This window comes from Oncorhynchus mykiss, chromosome 25 (genome assembly GCF_057628025.1).
Source record: "Oncorhynchus mykiss isolate SJ-2025 chromosome 25, ASM5762802v1, whole genome shotgun sequence".
Classification (NCBI taxonomy): Eukaryota; Metazoa; Chordata; class Actinopteri; order Salmoniformes; family Salmonidae; genus Oncorhynchus; species Oncorhynchus mykiss.
Window position 1 is genome coordinate 89,020,652 of NC_143046.1, and position 17,837 is coordinate 89,038,488.

The window sequence follows — 17,837 nt, forward strand, 5'->3', positions numbered from 1 at the left end:
GATCCACCTACCCGGCCTGTCATGACTGATCTACCCGGCCTGTCCTGACTGATCCACCTACCCGGCCTGTCGTGACTGATCCACCTACCCGGCCTGTCGTGACTGATCCACCTACCCGGCCTGTCATGACTGATCCACCTAACCGGCCTGTCCTGACTGATCTACCCGGCCTGTCGTGACTGATCCACCTACCCGGCCTGTCATGACTGATCTACCCGGCCTGTCCTGACTGATCCACCTACCCGGCCTGTCGTGACTGATCCACCTACCCGGCCTGTCATGACTGATCCACCTACCCGGCCTGTCATGACTGATCCACCTACCCGGCCTGTCATGACTGATCTACCCGGCCTGTCCTGACTGATCTACCCGGCCTGTCCTGACTGATCTACCCGGCCTGTCCTGACTGATCTACCCGGCCTGTCATGACTGATCTACCCGGCCTGTCATGACTGATCTACCCGGCCTGTCATGACTGATCTACCCGGCCTGTCATGACTGATCTACCTACCCGGCCTGTCATGACTGATCTACCTACCCGGCCTGCCATGACTGATCTACCCGGCCTGTCCTGACTGATCTACCTACCCGGCCTGCCATGACTGATCTACCCGGCCTGTCATGACTGATCTACCTACCCGGCCTGCCATGACTGATCTACCCGGCCTGTCCTGACTGATCTACCTACCCGGCCTGCCATGACTGATCTACCCGGCCTGCCATGACTGATCTACCTACCCGGCCTGCCATGACTGATCTACCCGGCCTTCCATGACTGATCTACCTACCCGGCCTGTTATGACTGATCTACCTACCCGGCCTGTCGTGACTGATCTACCCGGCCTGCCGTGACTGATCTACCTACCCGGCCTGCCATGACTGATCTACCCGGCCTTCCATGACTGATCTACCTACCCGGCCTGTCATGACTGATCTACCTACCCGGCCTGTCGTGACTGATCTACCCGGCCTGCCGTGACTGATCTACCTACCCGGCCTGTCATGACTGATCTACCTACCCGGCCTGTCATGACTGATCTACTTACCCGGCCTGCCATGACTGATCTACCCGGCCTGCCATGACTGATCTACCTACCCGGCCTGTCATGACTGATCTACCTACCCGGCCTGTCATGACTGATCTACCTACCCGGCCTGTCATGACTGATCTACCTACCCGGCCTGCCATGACTGATCTACCCGGCCTGCCATGACTGATCTACCTACCCAGCCTGCCATGACTGAACTACCTACCCGGCCTGCCATGACTGAACTACCCGGCCTGTCCTGACTGATCTACCCGGCCTGTCCTGACTGATCTACCCGGCCTGTCCTGACTGATCTACCCGGCCTGTCCTGACTGATCTACCCGGCCTGTCCTGACTTATCTACCCGGCCTGTCCTGACTGATCTACCCGGCCTGTCCTGACTGATCTACCCGGCCTGTCCTGACTGATCTACCCGGTCTGTCCTGACTGATCTACCCAGCCTGTCCTGACTGATCTACCCGGCCTGTCATGACTGATCTACCCGGCCTGTCATGACTGATCTACCCGGCCTGCCATGACTGATCTACCTACCCGGCCTGCCATGACTGATCTACCCGGCCTGTCCTGACTGATCTACCTACCCGGCCTGCCATGACTGATCTACCCGGCCTGTCATGACTGAACTACCTACCCGGCCTGCCATGACTGATCTACCCGGCCTGTCATGACTGAACTACCTACCCGGCCTGCCATGACTGATCTACCCGGCCTGCCATGACTGATCTACCCGGCCTGTCATGACTGAACTACCTACCCGGCCTGTCGTGACTGATCTACCTACCCGGCCTGTCGTGACTGATCTACCCGGCCATCTAATCATCACCCCCCCTCCCACCACACCGCTTTAAAATCACTTTTAGATGATTAATTAATGTAATGAAAAGTGCAATAAAAGAGTAATAACTGATGATCACCCTATCAGGAGGAGATCGATCGCCTCAGGGACCAGCAGAACAGACCCCAGCCCTCCGGCCTGTCCGAGCCACGCACCCTGGACATCATCACAGGTAAATAGAATGACCTGTTCTGCTGTTGTTTAGAATGTGATGTGATTTCGTCTGTGTGTATTGTTATGGCTCCAGGCTTTCCCTTGGTGGCACCAGCCCATGATTTGGGGTCACCCCACAAATGTTTTGCAGCCGGCACATAATAAATACATTTCGAATCAAACTTTATTCGTCACGTGCGCCGAATACAACATGTGAAATGCAGTGAAATGCTTACAGGCCCTAACCAACAGTGTAGACCTTACAGTGAAATGCTTACAGGCCCTAACCAACAGTGTAGACCTTACAGTGAAATGCTGACTTACAAGCCCTAACCAACAGTTTAGACCTTACAGTGAAATGCTTACAGGCCCTAACCAACAGTGTAGACCTTACAGTGAAATGCTTACTTACAGGCCCTAACCAACAGTGTAGACCTTACAGTGAAATGCTTACAGGCCCTAATCAACAGTGTAGACCTTACAGTGAAATGCTTACAGGCCCTAACCAACAGTGTAGACCTTACAGTGAAATGCTTACAGGCCCTAATCAACAGTGTAGACCTTACAGTGAAATGCTTACAGGCCCTAACCAACAGTGTAGACCTTACAGTGAAATGCTTACAGGCCCTAACCAACAGTGTAGACCTGACAGTGAAATGCTTACAGGCCCTAACCAACAGTGCAATTTGTAAGTAAAAAATAGGTATTAGGTGAAAAATAGATAAGTAAAGAAATAAAAAAAAACTACAATAAATGACAGTGAAAAATAACAGTAGAGAGGCTATATACAGTAGAGGGGCTATATACAGTAGAGGGGCTATATACAGTAGAGGGGCTATATACAGTAGAGGGGCTATATACAGTAGAGGGGCTATATACAGTAGAGGGGCTATATACAGTAGAGGGGCTATATACAGTAGAGGGGCTATATACAGTAGAGGGGCTATATACAGTAGAGGGGCTATATACAGTAGAGGGGCTATATACAGTAGAGGGGCTATATACAGTAGAGGGGCTATATACAGTAGAGGGGCTATATACAGTAGAGGGGCTATATACAGTAGAGGGGCTATATACAGTAGAGGGGCTATATACAGTAGAGGGGCTATATACAGTAGAGGGGCTATATACAGTAGAGGGGCTATATACAGTAGAGGGGCTATATACAGTAGAGGGGCTATATACAGTAGAGAGGCTGTATACAGTAGAGGCTGTATACAGTAGAGGCTGTATACAGTAGAGGCTGTATACAGTAGAGGCTGTGTACAGTAGAGGCTGTGTACAGTAGAGGCTGTATACAGTAGAGGGGCTATATACAGTAGAGGCTGTATACAGTAGAGGCTGTATACAGTAGAGGCTGTATACAGTAGAGGCTATATACAGTAGAGGCTGTATACAGTAGAGGCTGTATACGGTAGAGGGGCTATATACGGTAGAGGGGCTATATACGGTAGAGGGGCTATATACGGTAGAGGGGCTATATACGGTAGAGGGGCTCTATACGGTAGAGGGGCTCTATACGGTAGAGGGGCTGTATACGGTAGAGGGGCTGTATACGGTAGAGGGGCTGTATACGGTAGAGGGGCTGTATACGGTAGAGGGGCTGTATACAGTAGAGGGGCTATATACAGTAGAGGGGCTATACACAGACACCGGTTGGTCGGGCTAATTGAGGTAGTATGTACATGAATGTATAGTTAAAGTGACTATGCATATATGATAAACAGAGTAGCAGCAGCGTGAAAGAGGGGTTGGTTGGGGGGGGGGGCATACAATGTAAATAGTCCGGGTAGCCATTTTGATGACCTGTTCAGGAGTCTTATGGCTTTGGGGTTAAAAACTGTTGAGAAGCCTTTTGGCCCTAGACTTGGCACTGACTTTATATGAGTCATCTTATAAAATAATGATGAAGTCGTTCACAATACTATATTAGGAAGGGTAATAGACTAGTGAAATCGTATTCAATAAATACGTTGTTACTTCTAACAGGCCAAACAGGAATGCACGATTAAAAAATATATAATCCAATGATTGTTATGAGTTTTGGGTTGAACATTATGCAAATGTTTTGTTATATCTTACTGTCAAAATAGCGCTCCAGAATTTAGTTTTTTTGGGGGGGGGGGGTTCAATTGAGATTCATTTTCCTTCATCTTTTATGTACGATGCACTAACATTTTTTATATAGGCCTAATTCGATCGGTTCTAATTTACCACCTGAGGAAGTAGAAAGCCAAAACACATTAGCTAGATCGCTAACGTTTAAATATAACACCATGTATTAATCTAACGGTAAATGTAAATCCTAATTTTTTAAAAAACACGTTGCAATGTGGCCGAGTTCACTTGTGATGGCCGGCGTGCTACGTATTTCAAAGCCCTATCAGATCAGATGTCTTGATTTGTTTAATTAGGTGTGCTTTGCGCTCGGTAAAGAGCGTTAAAGAAATAAACATTACACCTACAAGAAAGCGTTGACCGTCCTTCTCTTTTTCATTTGGACAACTTATCGCTTCCAAAGTAGAAGTTTTCACGCAATTCTAAGAGGTGTAAAAAAAGGCTCACTCACTACAGCTGCCGGTCCCAGCGCACCAGGCACAGCAGTGGGGGCAGACACTTTCATTACAGCAATCATGAGAATAATGCCTTTTTTACTGCTTAATCAAATTCATGGTTTTATCCGCCCTCAGAAAATAGGAAGTTTTGATTCAGGTGACCAGGTAGAATGTTTAGTGCGAACAATTAAAAATGTAACTCACGCAAAGGGTTGCAAAAATACCTTTTTTTTTTTATTAATTTTTTAAGTCGCCGTCTCATAGTCCTGCAGAAAGGAATCGCCTTGACGACAGTCACATTCAGATTTACAAAAAATGTTAATCACAGAACTGGAGAATGAGATCAGCCAGCTGAAGAGCACCAGAGACGGACTGGAGGAGGAGGGCCACTCCCTGAAGAGGAGAGTGGAGGAGCAGCGGGGTCACCTCCTCTCCTCCCAGCAGTCTCTCCTGGCGCAGCAGAATGAGTTGGAGCAGGCCCACCAACGCCACGAGCAGAGCAGAGAGAACTACGATAGGCTGATCCACGCCAAGGACGAGGAGATTGGGCGCCTGCAGCAGGAAGTAGATCACCTCGGCCACACCCACTCCTCCCAGGAACAGGAAGTGGTCATACTCCAACAGGAAGACAAGACCCAGTCGTCCCTGAATAACGGAGAGAACGACAACGAGAAACATGACCTGTCAAAGGTGGAGATAAACCGTCTGGTGAAGGTAATTCCTGCATTTTATTATTTAATATTATAACAATAATCTAATAAATAATCTGATTTCTGTTAAATGACAACATAAAATTAAAATAAATGTAATGACATCATTCATCTCACTTGACTTGAGCAACTGTGGCCTTCTTGCTAATACATCGGATCTAACCCTGAAGGGCATCAAGGAGAAAGAGACTGAAATCAGCCAGCTGAATGAGAAGAACCTGAACCTGACCAGACAGCTGGCCCAACTGGTGGTCTCCAGAGAGGAGATTGGGAAACTCTCCCAGATGCTCTTGCAGAAGGTATGTCATTTTTAAAAGGGCAATATGCAGTTGAAACAACTGTTTTAGTAAAAAAGCCGAGGGATGGGGCTGGAGAAATGTAACGTCTGGACCCTACTATGGATACAAGGACTTGACCATCCATGATATCAAATGTATAATTTAACCATGTTTTGAGACGATGTAACAGTTTTTCAATATACCGATTTTTATTTCTCTCAAGGACCTGGAGATCCAGGCACTGCATGCTAGAGTCTCCCTGGGGGGTCACAGCCAGGACGTGATGTTCCTCCAGCAGCAACTGCAGGCTTACGCCGTGGAGAGAGAGCAGGTCAGAATCACAATCGGAATAAACTTTATTTGCCAAGTAGACTGTATTATTGTTACACTACCGTGCAAAAGTTTGGGGTCGTTTAGAAATGTCCTTGCTTTTGAAAGAAAAACACTTTTTTTTTTTTGTCCATTTTTAAAATAACATCAAATTGATCAGAAATACAGTGTAGACATTGTTAATGTTGTAATTGACTATTGTAGCTGGAAACGGGCAGATTATTTTTAATGGAATATCTACATAGGCGTACAGAGGCCCATTATGAGCAACCATCACTACTGCGTTCCAATGGCACGCTGTGTTAGCTAATCCAAGTTTATTATTTTAAAAGGCTAATTGATCATTAATTAGAAAACCCTTTTGCAATTATGTTAGCACAGCTGAAAACTGTTGTTCTGATTAAAGAAGGAATAAAACTGTCCTTCAGACTAGTTCAGTATGACTCCGGGATGCTGGTCTTCTAGGCAGAGTTCCTCTGTCCAGTGCCTGTGTTCTTTTGCCCATCTTAATCTTTTATTTTTATTGGCCAGTCTGAGAGATGGCTTTTTCTTTGCAACTCTGCCTAGAAGGCCAGCATCCCGGAGTCGCCTCTTCACTGTTGACGTTGAGACTGGTGCTTTGCGGGTGTTCTGCGTTTATCTAATGACAAATTAGCCTTTTAAAATGATAAATCTTGGATTAGCTAACACAACGCGCCTCTGGAACACAGGAGTGATGGCTGCTGATAATGGGCCTCTGTACACCTATGTAGATATTCCATTAAAAATCATCCAATTCCAGCTACAATAGTCATTTACAACATTAACAATGTCTACACTGTATTTCTGATCAATTTGATGTTATTTTAATGAACCAAAAATGTGCTTTTCTTTCAAAAACAAGGACATTTCTAAGTGACCCCAAACCTTTAAACGGTAGAAGTAGTCTACATATAGTAGTACAGATGTAGTAAAAACAGAACAATAAGAGGATATAATAAACAAATTGACATTTTTTTTTTAATTGTGTAAAGTGACTGTGTAAAATGTGTGACTGTGTAGAATTTGGGATTGTTGAAGTAAAATGTGTTTTTGTTAATTTAGGTGCTGGCGGTGCTGAATGAGAAGACGAGGGAGAACAGTCAGCTGAGGGGGGACTACCAGCGCATCATGGACATTGTAGCAGGGAAGGAAGCTGTGCTCCTCAAGGTCCAGCAGGAGAACCAGAGGCTGTCCACCATGTCTGACCCCTCAGGCAGCCAGGAGATGTTCAGAGAGACCATCCAGAACCTGTCCCGGATCATCAGGTGTAGTTGTGTTGTACATTCGGTGCAGAAATACAGTAACTCAGTTGGTAGAACAAGGCCCTTGCAACTCCAGGATTGTGGATTCCTTTCCCGGGAATGCAAGTCCATTTGAATTAAAGTGTCTGCTAAATGATATACACTACCGTTCAAGAGTTTGGGGTCCATAAAATAAAATAAAAAGTGGTATCTGAGAATGGCCAATAAAAATAAAAGATTAAAATGGGCAAAAGAACACAGACACTGGACAGAGTCGCCTCTTCACTGATGACGTTGAGACTGGTGTTTTGCTGGTTCTATTTAATGAAGCTGCCAGTTGAGGACTTGTGAGGCGTCTGTTTCTCAAATTAGACACTCTAAAATACTTGTCCTCTTGCTCAGTTGTGCACCGGGGCCTCCCACTACTCGTTCTCTTCTGGTTAGAGCCAGTTTGCTCTGTTCTGTGAATGGAGTAGTACACAGCGTTGTACCAGATCTTCAGTTTCTTGGCAATTTCTCACATGAAATAGCCTTCATTTCTCAGAACAAGAATAGACTGACGAGTGTCAGAAGAAAGTCCTTTGTTTCTGGCCATTTTTAAGCCTGTAATCGAACCCACAATTGCTGATGCTCCAGACACAGGCCAGTTTTATTCCGTCTTTAATCAGTTTTCAGCTGTGCTAACATAATTGCAAAAGGACTTTCTAATGATCAATTAGCCTTTTGATTGTTGCTGATAATGGGCCTCTCTACTCCTATGTAGATATTCCAGAAAAAATCAGCAGTTTCCAGCTACAACAGTCATTTACAACATCAACAATGTCTGCACTGTATTTCTGATCAATTTGATGTTATTTTAATGGACAAAAAATAAGCTTTTCTTTCAATCACAAGTACATTTCTAAGTGACCACAAACTTTTGAACGGTGGTGTATATATATGTATGTGTAATAAATTGTTTTATATATATATATATATATATAAAATGTGTTTTGGTGCCATCTTGCCCCTTCTAGTGTACTGTGCCCTACTTGGTAATGTCATGTATCCATGTGCTGTTTAATTATATTCTCCTGTCCTTGAGCATGCAAATACAATTTAATTTTCTTATTATTATTGTCATCATCGTTGTTGTTATTATCAGAGAGAAGGACATTGAGATCGACGCGCTGACCCAGAAGTGCCAGACCCTGGTGTCGGTGCTGCAGGCAGGAGACTCTGGAGGCGTCAGCTCCAACCAGTTTGAAGAACTGCTGCAGGACAGGGACACACTGAAACAACAGGCAAGACCAGATAGTTAGCATTTTGGTCTGTTTTTACAGAACTGTGCCTGCCTTTGTGTCATAAAACCTTCTCGCGGGAGGTAAAAACATGATTCACATCACAGATGAGGAATCGCTGTTTTTTAAAGTGCGATAGTGCAATTCCATGTATAAAGGTGTCTCTAATGTATATATTGGAAGATGCATAATGTAGCTGAGGCTAATGTAGCTGAGGCTAATGTAGCTGAGGCTAATGTATATATTGGAAGGTGCCTAATGTAGCTGAGGCTAATGTAGCTGAGGCTAATGTAGCTGAGGCTAATGTAGCTGTGTCTAATGTAGCTGTGGCTAATGTAGCTGTGGCTAATGTAGCTGAGGCTAATGTAGCTGAGGCTAATGTAGCTGAGGCTAATGTAGCTGTGTCTAATGTAGCTGTGTCTAATGTAGCTGTGGCTAATGTAGCTGAGGCTAATGTAGCTGAGGCTAATGTAGCTGTGTCTAATGTAGCTGTGGCTAATGTATATATTGGAAGGTGGCTAATGTAGCTGAGGCTAATGTAGCTGTGGCTAATGTAGCTGTGTCTAATGTAGCTGTGTCTAATGTAGCTGAGGCTAATGTAGCTGTGGCTAATGTAGCTGTGTCTAATGTAGCTGTGTCTAATGTAGCTGTGGCTAATGTAGCTGAGGCTAATGTAGCTGAGGCTAATGTAGCTGTGTCTAATGTAGCTGTGGCTAATGTATATATTGGAAGGTGGCTAATGTAGCTGAGGCTAATGTAGCTGAGGCTAATGTAGCTGTGGCCAATGTAGCTGTGGCTAATGTAGCTGTGGCTAATGTAGCTGTGGCCAATGTAGCTGTGGCTAATGTATGTATTGGAAGGTGGCTAATGTAGCTGAGGCTAATGTAGCTGTGGCTAATGTAGCTGTGGCCAATGTAGCTGTGGCTAATGTATGTATTGGAAGGTGGCTAATGTAGCTGAGGCTAATGTAGCTGAGGCTAATGTAGCTGTGTCTAATGTAGCTGAGGCTAATGTAGCTGAGGCTAATGTGGCTGAGGCTAATGTAGCTGTGTCTAATGTAGCTGAGGCTAATGTAGCTGAGGCTAATGTAGCTGAGGCTAATGTAGCTGTGTCTAATGTATGTATTGTAATGTATCCAGGTGAAGAAGATGGAGGAGTGGAAGATGCAGGTGATCACCACGGTAAAGAACATGCAGCATGAATCTGGCCAGCTGGTAGAGGAGCTCCACAAGCTACAGGGACAGGTAACCTTCATCATATATTAAAGTCATGAATCATGAATCATATGTAATATAGGGAATCATATGTAATATAATGAATCTGGACAGCTGGTAGAGGAGCTCCACAAGCTACAGGGACAGGTAACCTTCATCATATATTAAAGTCATGAATCATGAATCATATGTAATATAGGGAATCATATGTAATATAATGAATCTGGACAGCTGGTAGAGGAGCTCCACAAGCTACAGGGACAGGTAACCATCATCATATATTAAAGTAATGAATCATGAATCATATGTAATATAGGGAATCATATGTAATATAATGAATCTGGACAGCTGGTAGAGGAGCTCCACAAGCTACAGGGACAGGTAACCATCATCATATATTATAGTAATGAATCATGTATCATATGTAATGATAATGAGCCTGCCCAGCAGTAATAATGTTAAGATAAAGTACTAACTCAATTGGCGATTGGCAAAGTCACCCCAAAGTCACCCCAAACGATTGGCGAAGTCACCCTAAACGGAAACCCAAATTAGAAAGATGTGAGAACTTGTGAAATCCTGATTTTGTCCAAATAATCATTATTGAAATATCTGCTTACCTGAACATTAGTCGTCCCATCCCACTGTCTGTTGACAGATGCTACGATGACTATAGACATCACCATAGACCCTGTAGACAGCCTGTCCATCATGACAGATCTCTTCCTCCACTTGAAAGGAAAGTCTTTCAACAACATAATCTTTTGTCATGTGTTTTTTTTTAGCTGAGTTTTCTGTTTATTTTTTTTTTGGGGGGGGGGCGGGGTGGTTCCCAATTGGGGTGTTTTATGGGTACATGATCACGATAGGACAAAGGTTGACATCGCCCAACCCCTTCTGTCAACTACAACGTGACGAGTCGGCCAGCCCGCTGAACCTACTAGTGATCCGTCATTCAGCAGCCTTATTGGGATGAATAAAGGACTGTTTTGTCTCTGATCCTGTAGGTGGATGCAGACAACGACTGCACCTCGACTCTCTCCGTGGACTACAGCCGTCTGATCCACAGCTATGAGCAGAAGGAGAGGAAGCTCGGCAGTCTCAGTCACGAACTAGCCCACGTCCAACAGACCATCAGCCAGCTGAGCAGTACTAAAGATGTCCTCCTGGGGAAACTGGACAGTGTGGCGCAGAGTCCCCAAGTCACCCCACTGTCTGCTGCCCTGACGTCTACTGCCCAGCATCCTGCTGCAGTGGAACCTCCCAGACACCAGGTGGCAGCACCTGCAACACCAGGGAACCAGGAAGGACTGAGACAGGAGTTGGAGTCTCTGAGAGCCCTCCTGTCTGAGAGGGAGACTATGATCAGGACCTTGCAGGAGAATAACCACCGCCTGTGTAACTCAGCCCAGGTGTCAGACAGCGAGCAGCGAGGCCACGCCGAGGAGGCCAGACAGGTCAGAGAGAGACTGGACGTTCTGCAGCGCTCTGTCAGGGAGAAAGACCTGCTCATCAAGACTAAAGGAGATCAACTCACCCAGGTGTGTGTGTGTGTGTGTGTGTGTGTGTGTGTGTGTGTGTGTGTGTGTGTGTGTGTGTGTGTGTGTGTGTGTGTGTGTGTGTGTGTGTGTGTGTGATATATGAGGAAGGCACAGCGTGTGCGCTATTAAGACTTAAATGTAACCGTAAATAAAATCTATATTCAGTTGCAACTGAATCAAGTGACTAATGACCCCTTCATTAGAATGAGTACAACGGTCAATTCAAGTGAATTATGTCATAAATGGTGGACTGGCAGCCATTTTGAGTGTCCACATAGGTGCAAAGGTAGGATGTTCTAGCAGCCATTTTGAGTGTCCACATAGGTGCAAAGTAGGACGTTCTAGCAGCCATTTTGAGTGTCCACATAGGTGCAAAGGTAGGATGTTCTAGCAGCCATTTTGAGTGTCCACATAGGTGCAAAGGAGGATGTTCTAGCAGCCATTTTGAGTGTCCACATAGGTGCAAAGGTAGGACGTTTTAGCAGCCATTTTGAGTGTCCACATAGGTGCAAAGGTAGGACGTTCTAGCAGCCATTTTGAGTGTCCACATAGGTGCAAAGGTAGGATGTTCTAGCAGCCATTTTGAGTGTCCACATAGGTGCAAAGGTAGGATGTTCTAGCAGCCATTTTGAGTGTCCACATAGGTGCAAAGGTAGGATGTTCTAGCAGCCATTCAATCTGTGCATTTGTTTATTTATCCAGGTGAGTGAGAGCCTGAGGAACCGTGAGAGCGACAACGAGGTGTTAAAACAAGCCGTGACCAACCTGAAGGAGCGAGCTCTTATCCTGGAGATGGATACCAGGAAGCTGAAGGTAGGTAGCCCAGCGGCTCAGGAGTTCAAACTTTTAACCGGAAGATAGCCAGTTCGAATCCTGGGCTGGATTGACCTGAAATCTGGAGGGCTGCTAAGATGTGGAGGTCATCCTAAAGATGTTGGGTTCTTGAGCAAGGCCCTTAAACCCACAACATGCTCTCTATCCAGTGGCACTAGACTGCAGCTTGACCCTTGTGTGTGAGGGTCAAGTGTGCTGTCTGGAGGGGATTGAGAGATATAAGATATATTAAGATATATTTCCGTTGTTGGCTGAAACCTGGTAAAATAAAGTTGTGTTGTATTGAAGGATGAGAACGAGGCTGTGGCCCAGCGGAGCAGGGAGAAGGAGTCAGAGTTCAGAGCCCTGCAGGAGACCAACATGCAGGTGTCCCTCCTCATGAGGGAGAAGGAGTTTGAGAGGAGCGCCATGTCGGAGAAGGCTGCCGCCATGGAGAAGATGCTCAAGGACAGAGAACAGGTTAGGATGTTTGTACTGTACAAAATCAGTTACTATAAACTACTAACTACACATTTTTGGGAGAATGATCATTGGGGGACTTAAAATGCCATAACTCAAATCCTTTATTGAAGCGATAAGGCCAGAGGGAGGTGTGATATATGACCAATATACCACGGCTAAGGGCTGTTCTTAGACACGACACAACGCGGAGTGCCTGGATACAGCCCTTAGCCATGGTATATTGGCCATATACCACAAACCCCTGAGGTGCCTTATTGCTATTATAAACTGGTTACCAACGTAAATTAGAGCAGTGTAAGTAAACGTTTTGTCATACCCGTGGTATACGGTCTGATATACCACGGCTGTCAGCCAATCAGCATTCCGGGCTGGAACCACCCAGTTTATAATTAGTAATAGATTACAGATCTAGTGAAGGACAGAGAAATTCAATCAAATAAGTAAAATAGGCTATTTAAATAGTTTAAATACATTTTCAAACACTTGGTTAAATCTTTTCTCAAACTGATCAATAATGTATTTTTTCCTGACCCTGTAAAACAACACTTTCACTGCACCTATCAGGTGTGTGTGTGTGTTTTCATAACCTGACCGTTCCATTGCGGTGTCCCATGGCAACAGTCAGAAGAGCGGGAAGCAGAACCAGCTGTTTGATCAACATTTTTTTTAAATACATTTTTATTGATACGTTTCCCAGGGCAACAGCCAGAAGTCTGGAGAGCTCAACCAGCTCCTGAACGAGCTGAGGTCCATGCAGGAGAAAGCTGTGGCATTCCAGCAGGAGAGAGACCAGGTCATGCTGGCTCTGAAACAGAAACAGATGGAGACGACAGCCATACAGACAGAGGTAGGATTGATGGACACACACACCAGGGTTTATGTTAGGGAAATGGTGGCCCGTCCAGGGTTTCTGGTAGGAAAATGGTGGCCCGTCCAGGGTTTCTGGTAGGGAAATGGTGGCCCGTCCAGGGTTTCTGGTAGGGAAATGGTGGCCCGTCCAGGGTTTCTGTTAGGGAAATGGTGGCCCGTCCAGGGTTTCTGTTAGGAAAATGGTGGCCCGTCCAGGGTTTCTGTTAAGGAAATGGTGGCCCGTCCAGGGTTTCTGGTAGGGAAATGGTGGCCCGTCCAGGGTTTCTGTTAGGAAAATGGTGGCCCGTCCAGGGTTTCTGGTAGGGAAATGGTGGCCCGTCCAGGGTTTCTGGTAGGGAAATGGTGGCCCGTCCAGGGTTTCTGGTAGGGAAATGGTGGCCCGTCCAGGGTTTCTGGTAGGGAAATGGTGGCCCCTCCAGGGTTTCTGGTAGGGAAATGGTGGCCCGTCCAGGGTTTCTGGTAGGGAAATGGTGGCCCGTCCAGGGTTTCTGGTAGGGAAATGGTGGCCCGTCCAGGGTTTCTGGTAGGGAAATGGTGGCCCGTCCAGGGTTTCTGGTAGGGAAATGGTGGCCCGTCCAGGGTTTCTGGTAGGGAAATGGTGGTCTTTTATTATTCAAAAACATCTCTCGCTCTCGCTCTCTCTCTGTGTATGTTTTTCTCGCTCCGCCTGTCTCCTCTCTCTCTCCCTGTCTCTCTCTCGAACTGTCTGTCTCCTCTCTTTCGAACCGCCTGTCTCGCTCTCTCAGCTGCAGCATGTGAAGGACAGAGAGCAGCGGTTGAAGTTGGAGCTGGACCGACTACGTAACCACCTGCTGGAGATAGAGGAGTCCTACACACGGGAGGTCCTCGCCGCGGAGGACAGGGAGGCGGAACTACGCAAGAGAGTCACGCTATTGGACGACAGACTGGCCACTTCCTCCAGTCAGGTGGAGAGCACCAGGTAAACATGTTCAGTAGGCACGAAGATGAAACAGGGAAGTACTATCTGAACGTTTTTGAAACGTCTTGAAACATTTTTTTGACTCTGGGGGCCCTAATGAACAAGACCCCTTGAAAACAGATGGTCTGTTTATCACTGGTGTTGGTTGAGTTACAGAAGGATAAAAACGTTATTGTCCCGTGTCCACGAACACACAGAAATGTACGTCCAATTGAAAGTTTGTGTTCTGCACTATCAAATCAAATGTATTTGTCACATACACATGGTTAGCAGATGTTAATGCGAGTGTAGCGAAATGCTTGTGCTTCTAGTTCCGACAATGCAGTAATAACCAACGAGTAATCTAACCTAAACAATTCCAAAACTACTACCTTATACACACAAGTGTAAAGGGATAAAGAATATGTACATAAAGATATATCAATGAGTGATGGTACAGAACGGCATAGGCAAGATACAGTAAATGGTATTGAGTACAGTATATACATATGAGATGAGTAATGTAGGGTATGTACACATTATATTAAGTAGCATTGTTTAAAGTGACTAGTGATACATTTTACATCCATTTCCATTATTAAAGTGGCCAGAGTTGAGTCGGTGTGTTGGCAGCAGCCACTCGATGTTAGACGCAGCGAGGTTTGGGTAGCAGAAAAACGAGAGACATCCTTCTTCTTTGTTTGTCTCGTAGCCACCAGGCGTCTCTCCAGGTGGAGTCTCTCCAGGAGCAGCTGAGTGGAACGGTGAGGCAGAGAGACGAGGCCTTGACTCAGCTCAGAGCAGCACGGGACCAGGTCAACCAGTACGCCGTGTCCCTGTCCAACCTCCAGATGGTGCTAGAGCAGTTCCAGCAAGGCAAGACTACTGGCCTCCACTGGTCTGGTCCCAGATCAGTTTGTGCTGTGTAGATGGCGTCTATGATCGATGTAATGCCATGATAAGGACCGTAGGAGTTGGTAAGAGCACTAACAGGTCTGGGACCAGGCTAGCCTCTCTGCTGTAATGCATGTTGTTTATTTTTGGTATCCAGATCTGTTGGTGTTGTATAGCCAACTCTATGGTCACTGAGGCTGTAGTGATTATATAGCCTGGTATCCAGATCTATTAGTGTTGTATAGCCAACTCTATGGTCACTGAGGCGGTAGGGAGAATATAGCCTGGTATCCAGATCTGTTAGTGCTCTATAGCCAACTCTATGGTCACTGAGGCGGTAGGGAGAATATAGCCTGGTATCCAGATCTGTTAGTGTTGTATAGCCAACTCTATGGTCACTGAGGCTGTAGTGATTATATAGCCTGGTATCCAGATCTATTAGTGTTGTATAGCCAACTCTATGGTCACTGAGGCGGTAGGGAGAATATAGCCTGGTATCCAGATCTGTTAGTGCTCTATAGCCAACTCTATGGTCACTGAGGCGGTAGGGAGAATATAGCCTGGTATCCAGATCTGTTAGTGCTCTATAGCCAACTCTATGGTCACTGAGGCGGTAGGGAGAATATAGCCTGGTATCCAGATCTGTTAGTGCTCTATAGCCAACTCTATGGTCACTGAGGCGGTAGGGAGAATATAGCCTGGTATCCAGATCTGTTAGTGCTCTATAGCCAATTCTATGGTCACTGAGGCTGTAGTGATTATATAGCCTGGTATCCAGATCTATTAGTGTTGTATAGCCAACTCTATGGTCTCTGAGGTTGTAGTGATTATATAGCCTGGTATCCAGATCTGTTAGTGCTGTAGAGCCAACTCTATAGTCACTGAGGTTGTAGTGATTATATAGCCTGGTGTCCAGATCTGTTTGTGCTCTATAGCCAACTTGATGCTATACCACACACAGATCTGGGACCAGTCTCATCTAAAAGCAACATCAACTCCGACAGAGAAAATAGAGCTCTTCTGGTCTTTATAAAGATATGAACCTCTTCTCTCTGTGTTCTCCTCCCAACAGAAGAGAAAGCCATGTATTCGTCAGAGCTCGATAAATACAAGAGGGAGAAGGACGAGTGGAGAAGAAAAGCACTTAAACTGGAGGACGTGGCCTCAGCACTTCAGGTAGGACACTTCAGAACAACTCTCATCAAGTACACATCCACTCCTCAATCATATAGTCCTCAGGTTAGTCCAAACAACTACCTCTCCCCCTACTGTATGTATTTATTTTGCTCCTTTGCACCCCATTATTTTTATTTCTACTTTGCACATTCTTCCACTGCAAATCTACCATTCCAGTGTTTTACTTGCTATATTGTATTTACTTCGCCACCATGGCCTTTTTTTTGCCTTTACCTCCCTTATCTCACCTCATTTGCTCACATTGTATATAAACTTGTTTCTACTGTATTATTGACTGTATGTTTGTTTTACTCCATGTGTAACTCTGTGTTGTTGTTGTATATGTCGAACTGCTTTGCTTTATCTTGGCCAGGTCACAGTTGTAAATGAGAACTTGTTCTCAACTGGCCTACCTGGTTAAATAAAGGTGAAATAAATAAAAATAAATGTTACATTCTGACTTATTGGTCTACTTATCATATCTCTCTCTCTCTCTCTCTCTCTGTCTCTCTCTCTCTCTCTCTCTCTCTCTCTGTCTTTCTCGCTCTGTGTCTCTCGCTCTCTGTCTCTCTCGCTCTGTGTCTCTCTCGCTCTGTGTCTCTCTCGCTCTGTGTCTCTCTCGCTCTCGCTCTGTCTCTCTCGCCCTCTCTGTCTCTCGCTGTGTCACTCTCTCAGATCAACCTAGATGAGGCTAATGCTGCTCTGGACTCAGCCTCCAGACTCACTGACCAGCTGGACCTAAAGGAGGAACAGCTAGAAGAGCTCAAAAAACAAGGTGGGAGAGAGCATGAAGGAACTTCTGACCGGGGCCTTATGGGAAATAAAGTGTTTTATCTTCCACCAGGGCCTTATGGGAAATAAAGTGTTTTATCTTCCACCAGGGCCTTATGGGAAATAAAGTGTTTTATCTTACACCAGGGCCTTATGGGAAATAAAGTGTTCTACTTCCACCAGGGCCTTATGGGAAATAAAGTGTTCTACTTCTGACCAGGGCCTTATGGGAAATAAAGTGTTCTACTTCTGACCAGGGCCTTATGGGAAATAAAGTGTTCTACTTCTGACCAGGGCCTTATGGGAAATAAAGTGTTCTACTTCCACCAGGGCCTTATGGGAAATAAAGTGTTCTACTTCTGACCAGGGCCTTATGGGAAATAAAGTGTTCTACTTCTGACCAGGGCCTTATGGGAAATAAAGTGTTCTACTTCTGACCAGGGCCTTATGGGAAATAAAGTGTTCTACTTCTGACCAGGGCCTTATGGGAAATAAAGTGTTCTACTTCTGACCAGGGCCTTATGGGAAATAAAGTGTTCTACTTCTGACCAGGGCCTTATGGGAAATAAAGTGTTCTACTTCTGACCAGGGCCTTATGGGAAATAAAGTGTTCTACTTCTGACCAGGGCCTTATGGGAAATAAAGTGTTCTACTTCCACCAGGGCCTTATGGGAAATAAAGTGTTCTACTTCTGACCAGGGCCT

At 45.7% G+C, this 17,837-nt stretch overlaps 1 protein-coding gene across 1 annotated transcript in view; it reads left to right on the plus strand.

Annotated features, from left to right (window-relative positions):
• Window positions 1–17,837, plus strand: part of trip11 (thyroid hormone receptor interactor 11) — a 58,467-nt gene that overhangs the window by 28,832 nt on the left and 11,798 nt on the right. Inside the window, exons 14-28 of the mRNA XM_036962313.2 lie at window positions 1,972–2,056; window positions 4,921–5,306; window positions 5,473–5,601; window positions 5,804–5,911; window positions 6,994–7,196; window positions 8,317–8,455; window positions 9,592–9,696; window positions 10,674–11,207; window positions 11,910–12,020; window positions 12,330–12,500; window positions 13,201–13,350; window positions 14,120–14,313; window positions 15,005–15,168; window positions 16,259–16,362; window positions 17,038–17,137. Coding sequence (XP_036818208.1) covers window positions 1,972–2,056; window positions 4,921–5,306; window positions 5,473–5,601; window positions 5,804–5,911; window positions 6,994–7,196; window positions 8,317–8,455; window positions 9,592–9,696; window positions 10,674–11,207; window positions 11,910–12,020; window positions 12,330–12,500; window positions 13,201–13,350; window positions 14,120–14,313; window positions 15,005–15,168; window positions 16,259–16,362; window positions 17,038–17,137 — 2,683 coding nt within the window. The remainder of the gene's footprint in view (window positions 1–1,971; window positions 2,057–4,920; window positions 5,307–5,472; window positions 5,602–5,803; window positions 5,912–6,993; window positions 7,197–8,316; window positions 8,456–9,591; window positions 9,697–10,673; window positions 11,208–11,909; window positions 12,021–12,329; window positions 12,501–13,200; window positions 13,351–14,119; window positions 14,314–15,004; window positions 15,169–16,258; window positions 16,363–17,037; window positions 17,138–17,837) is intronic.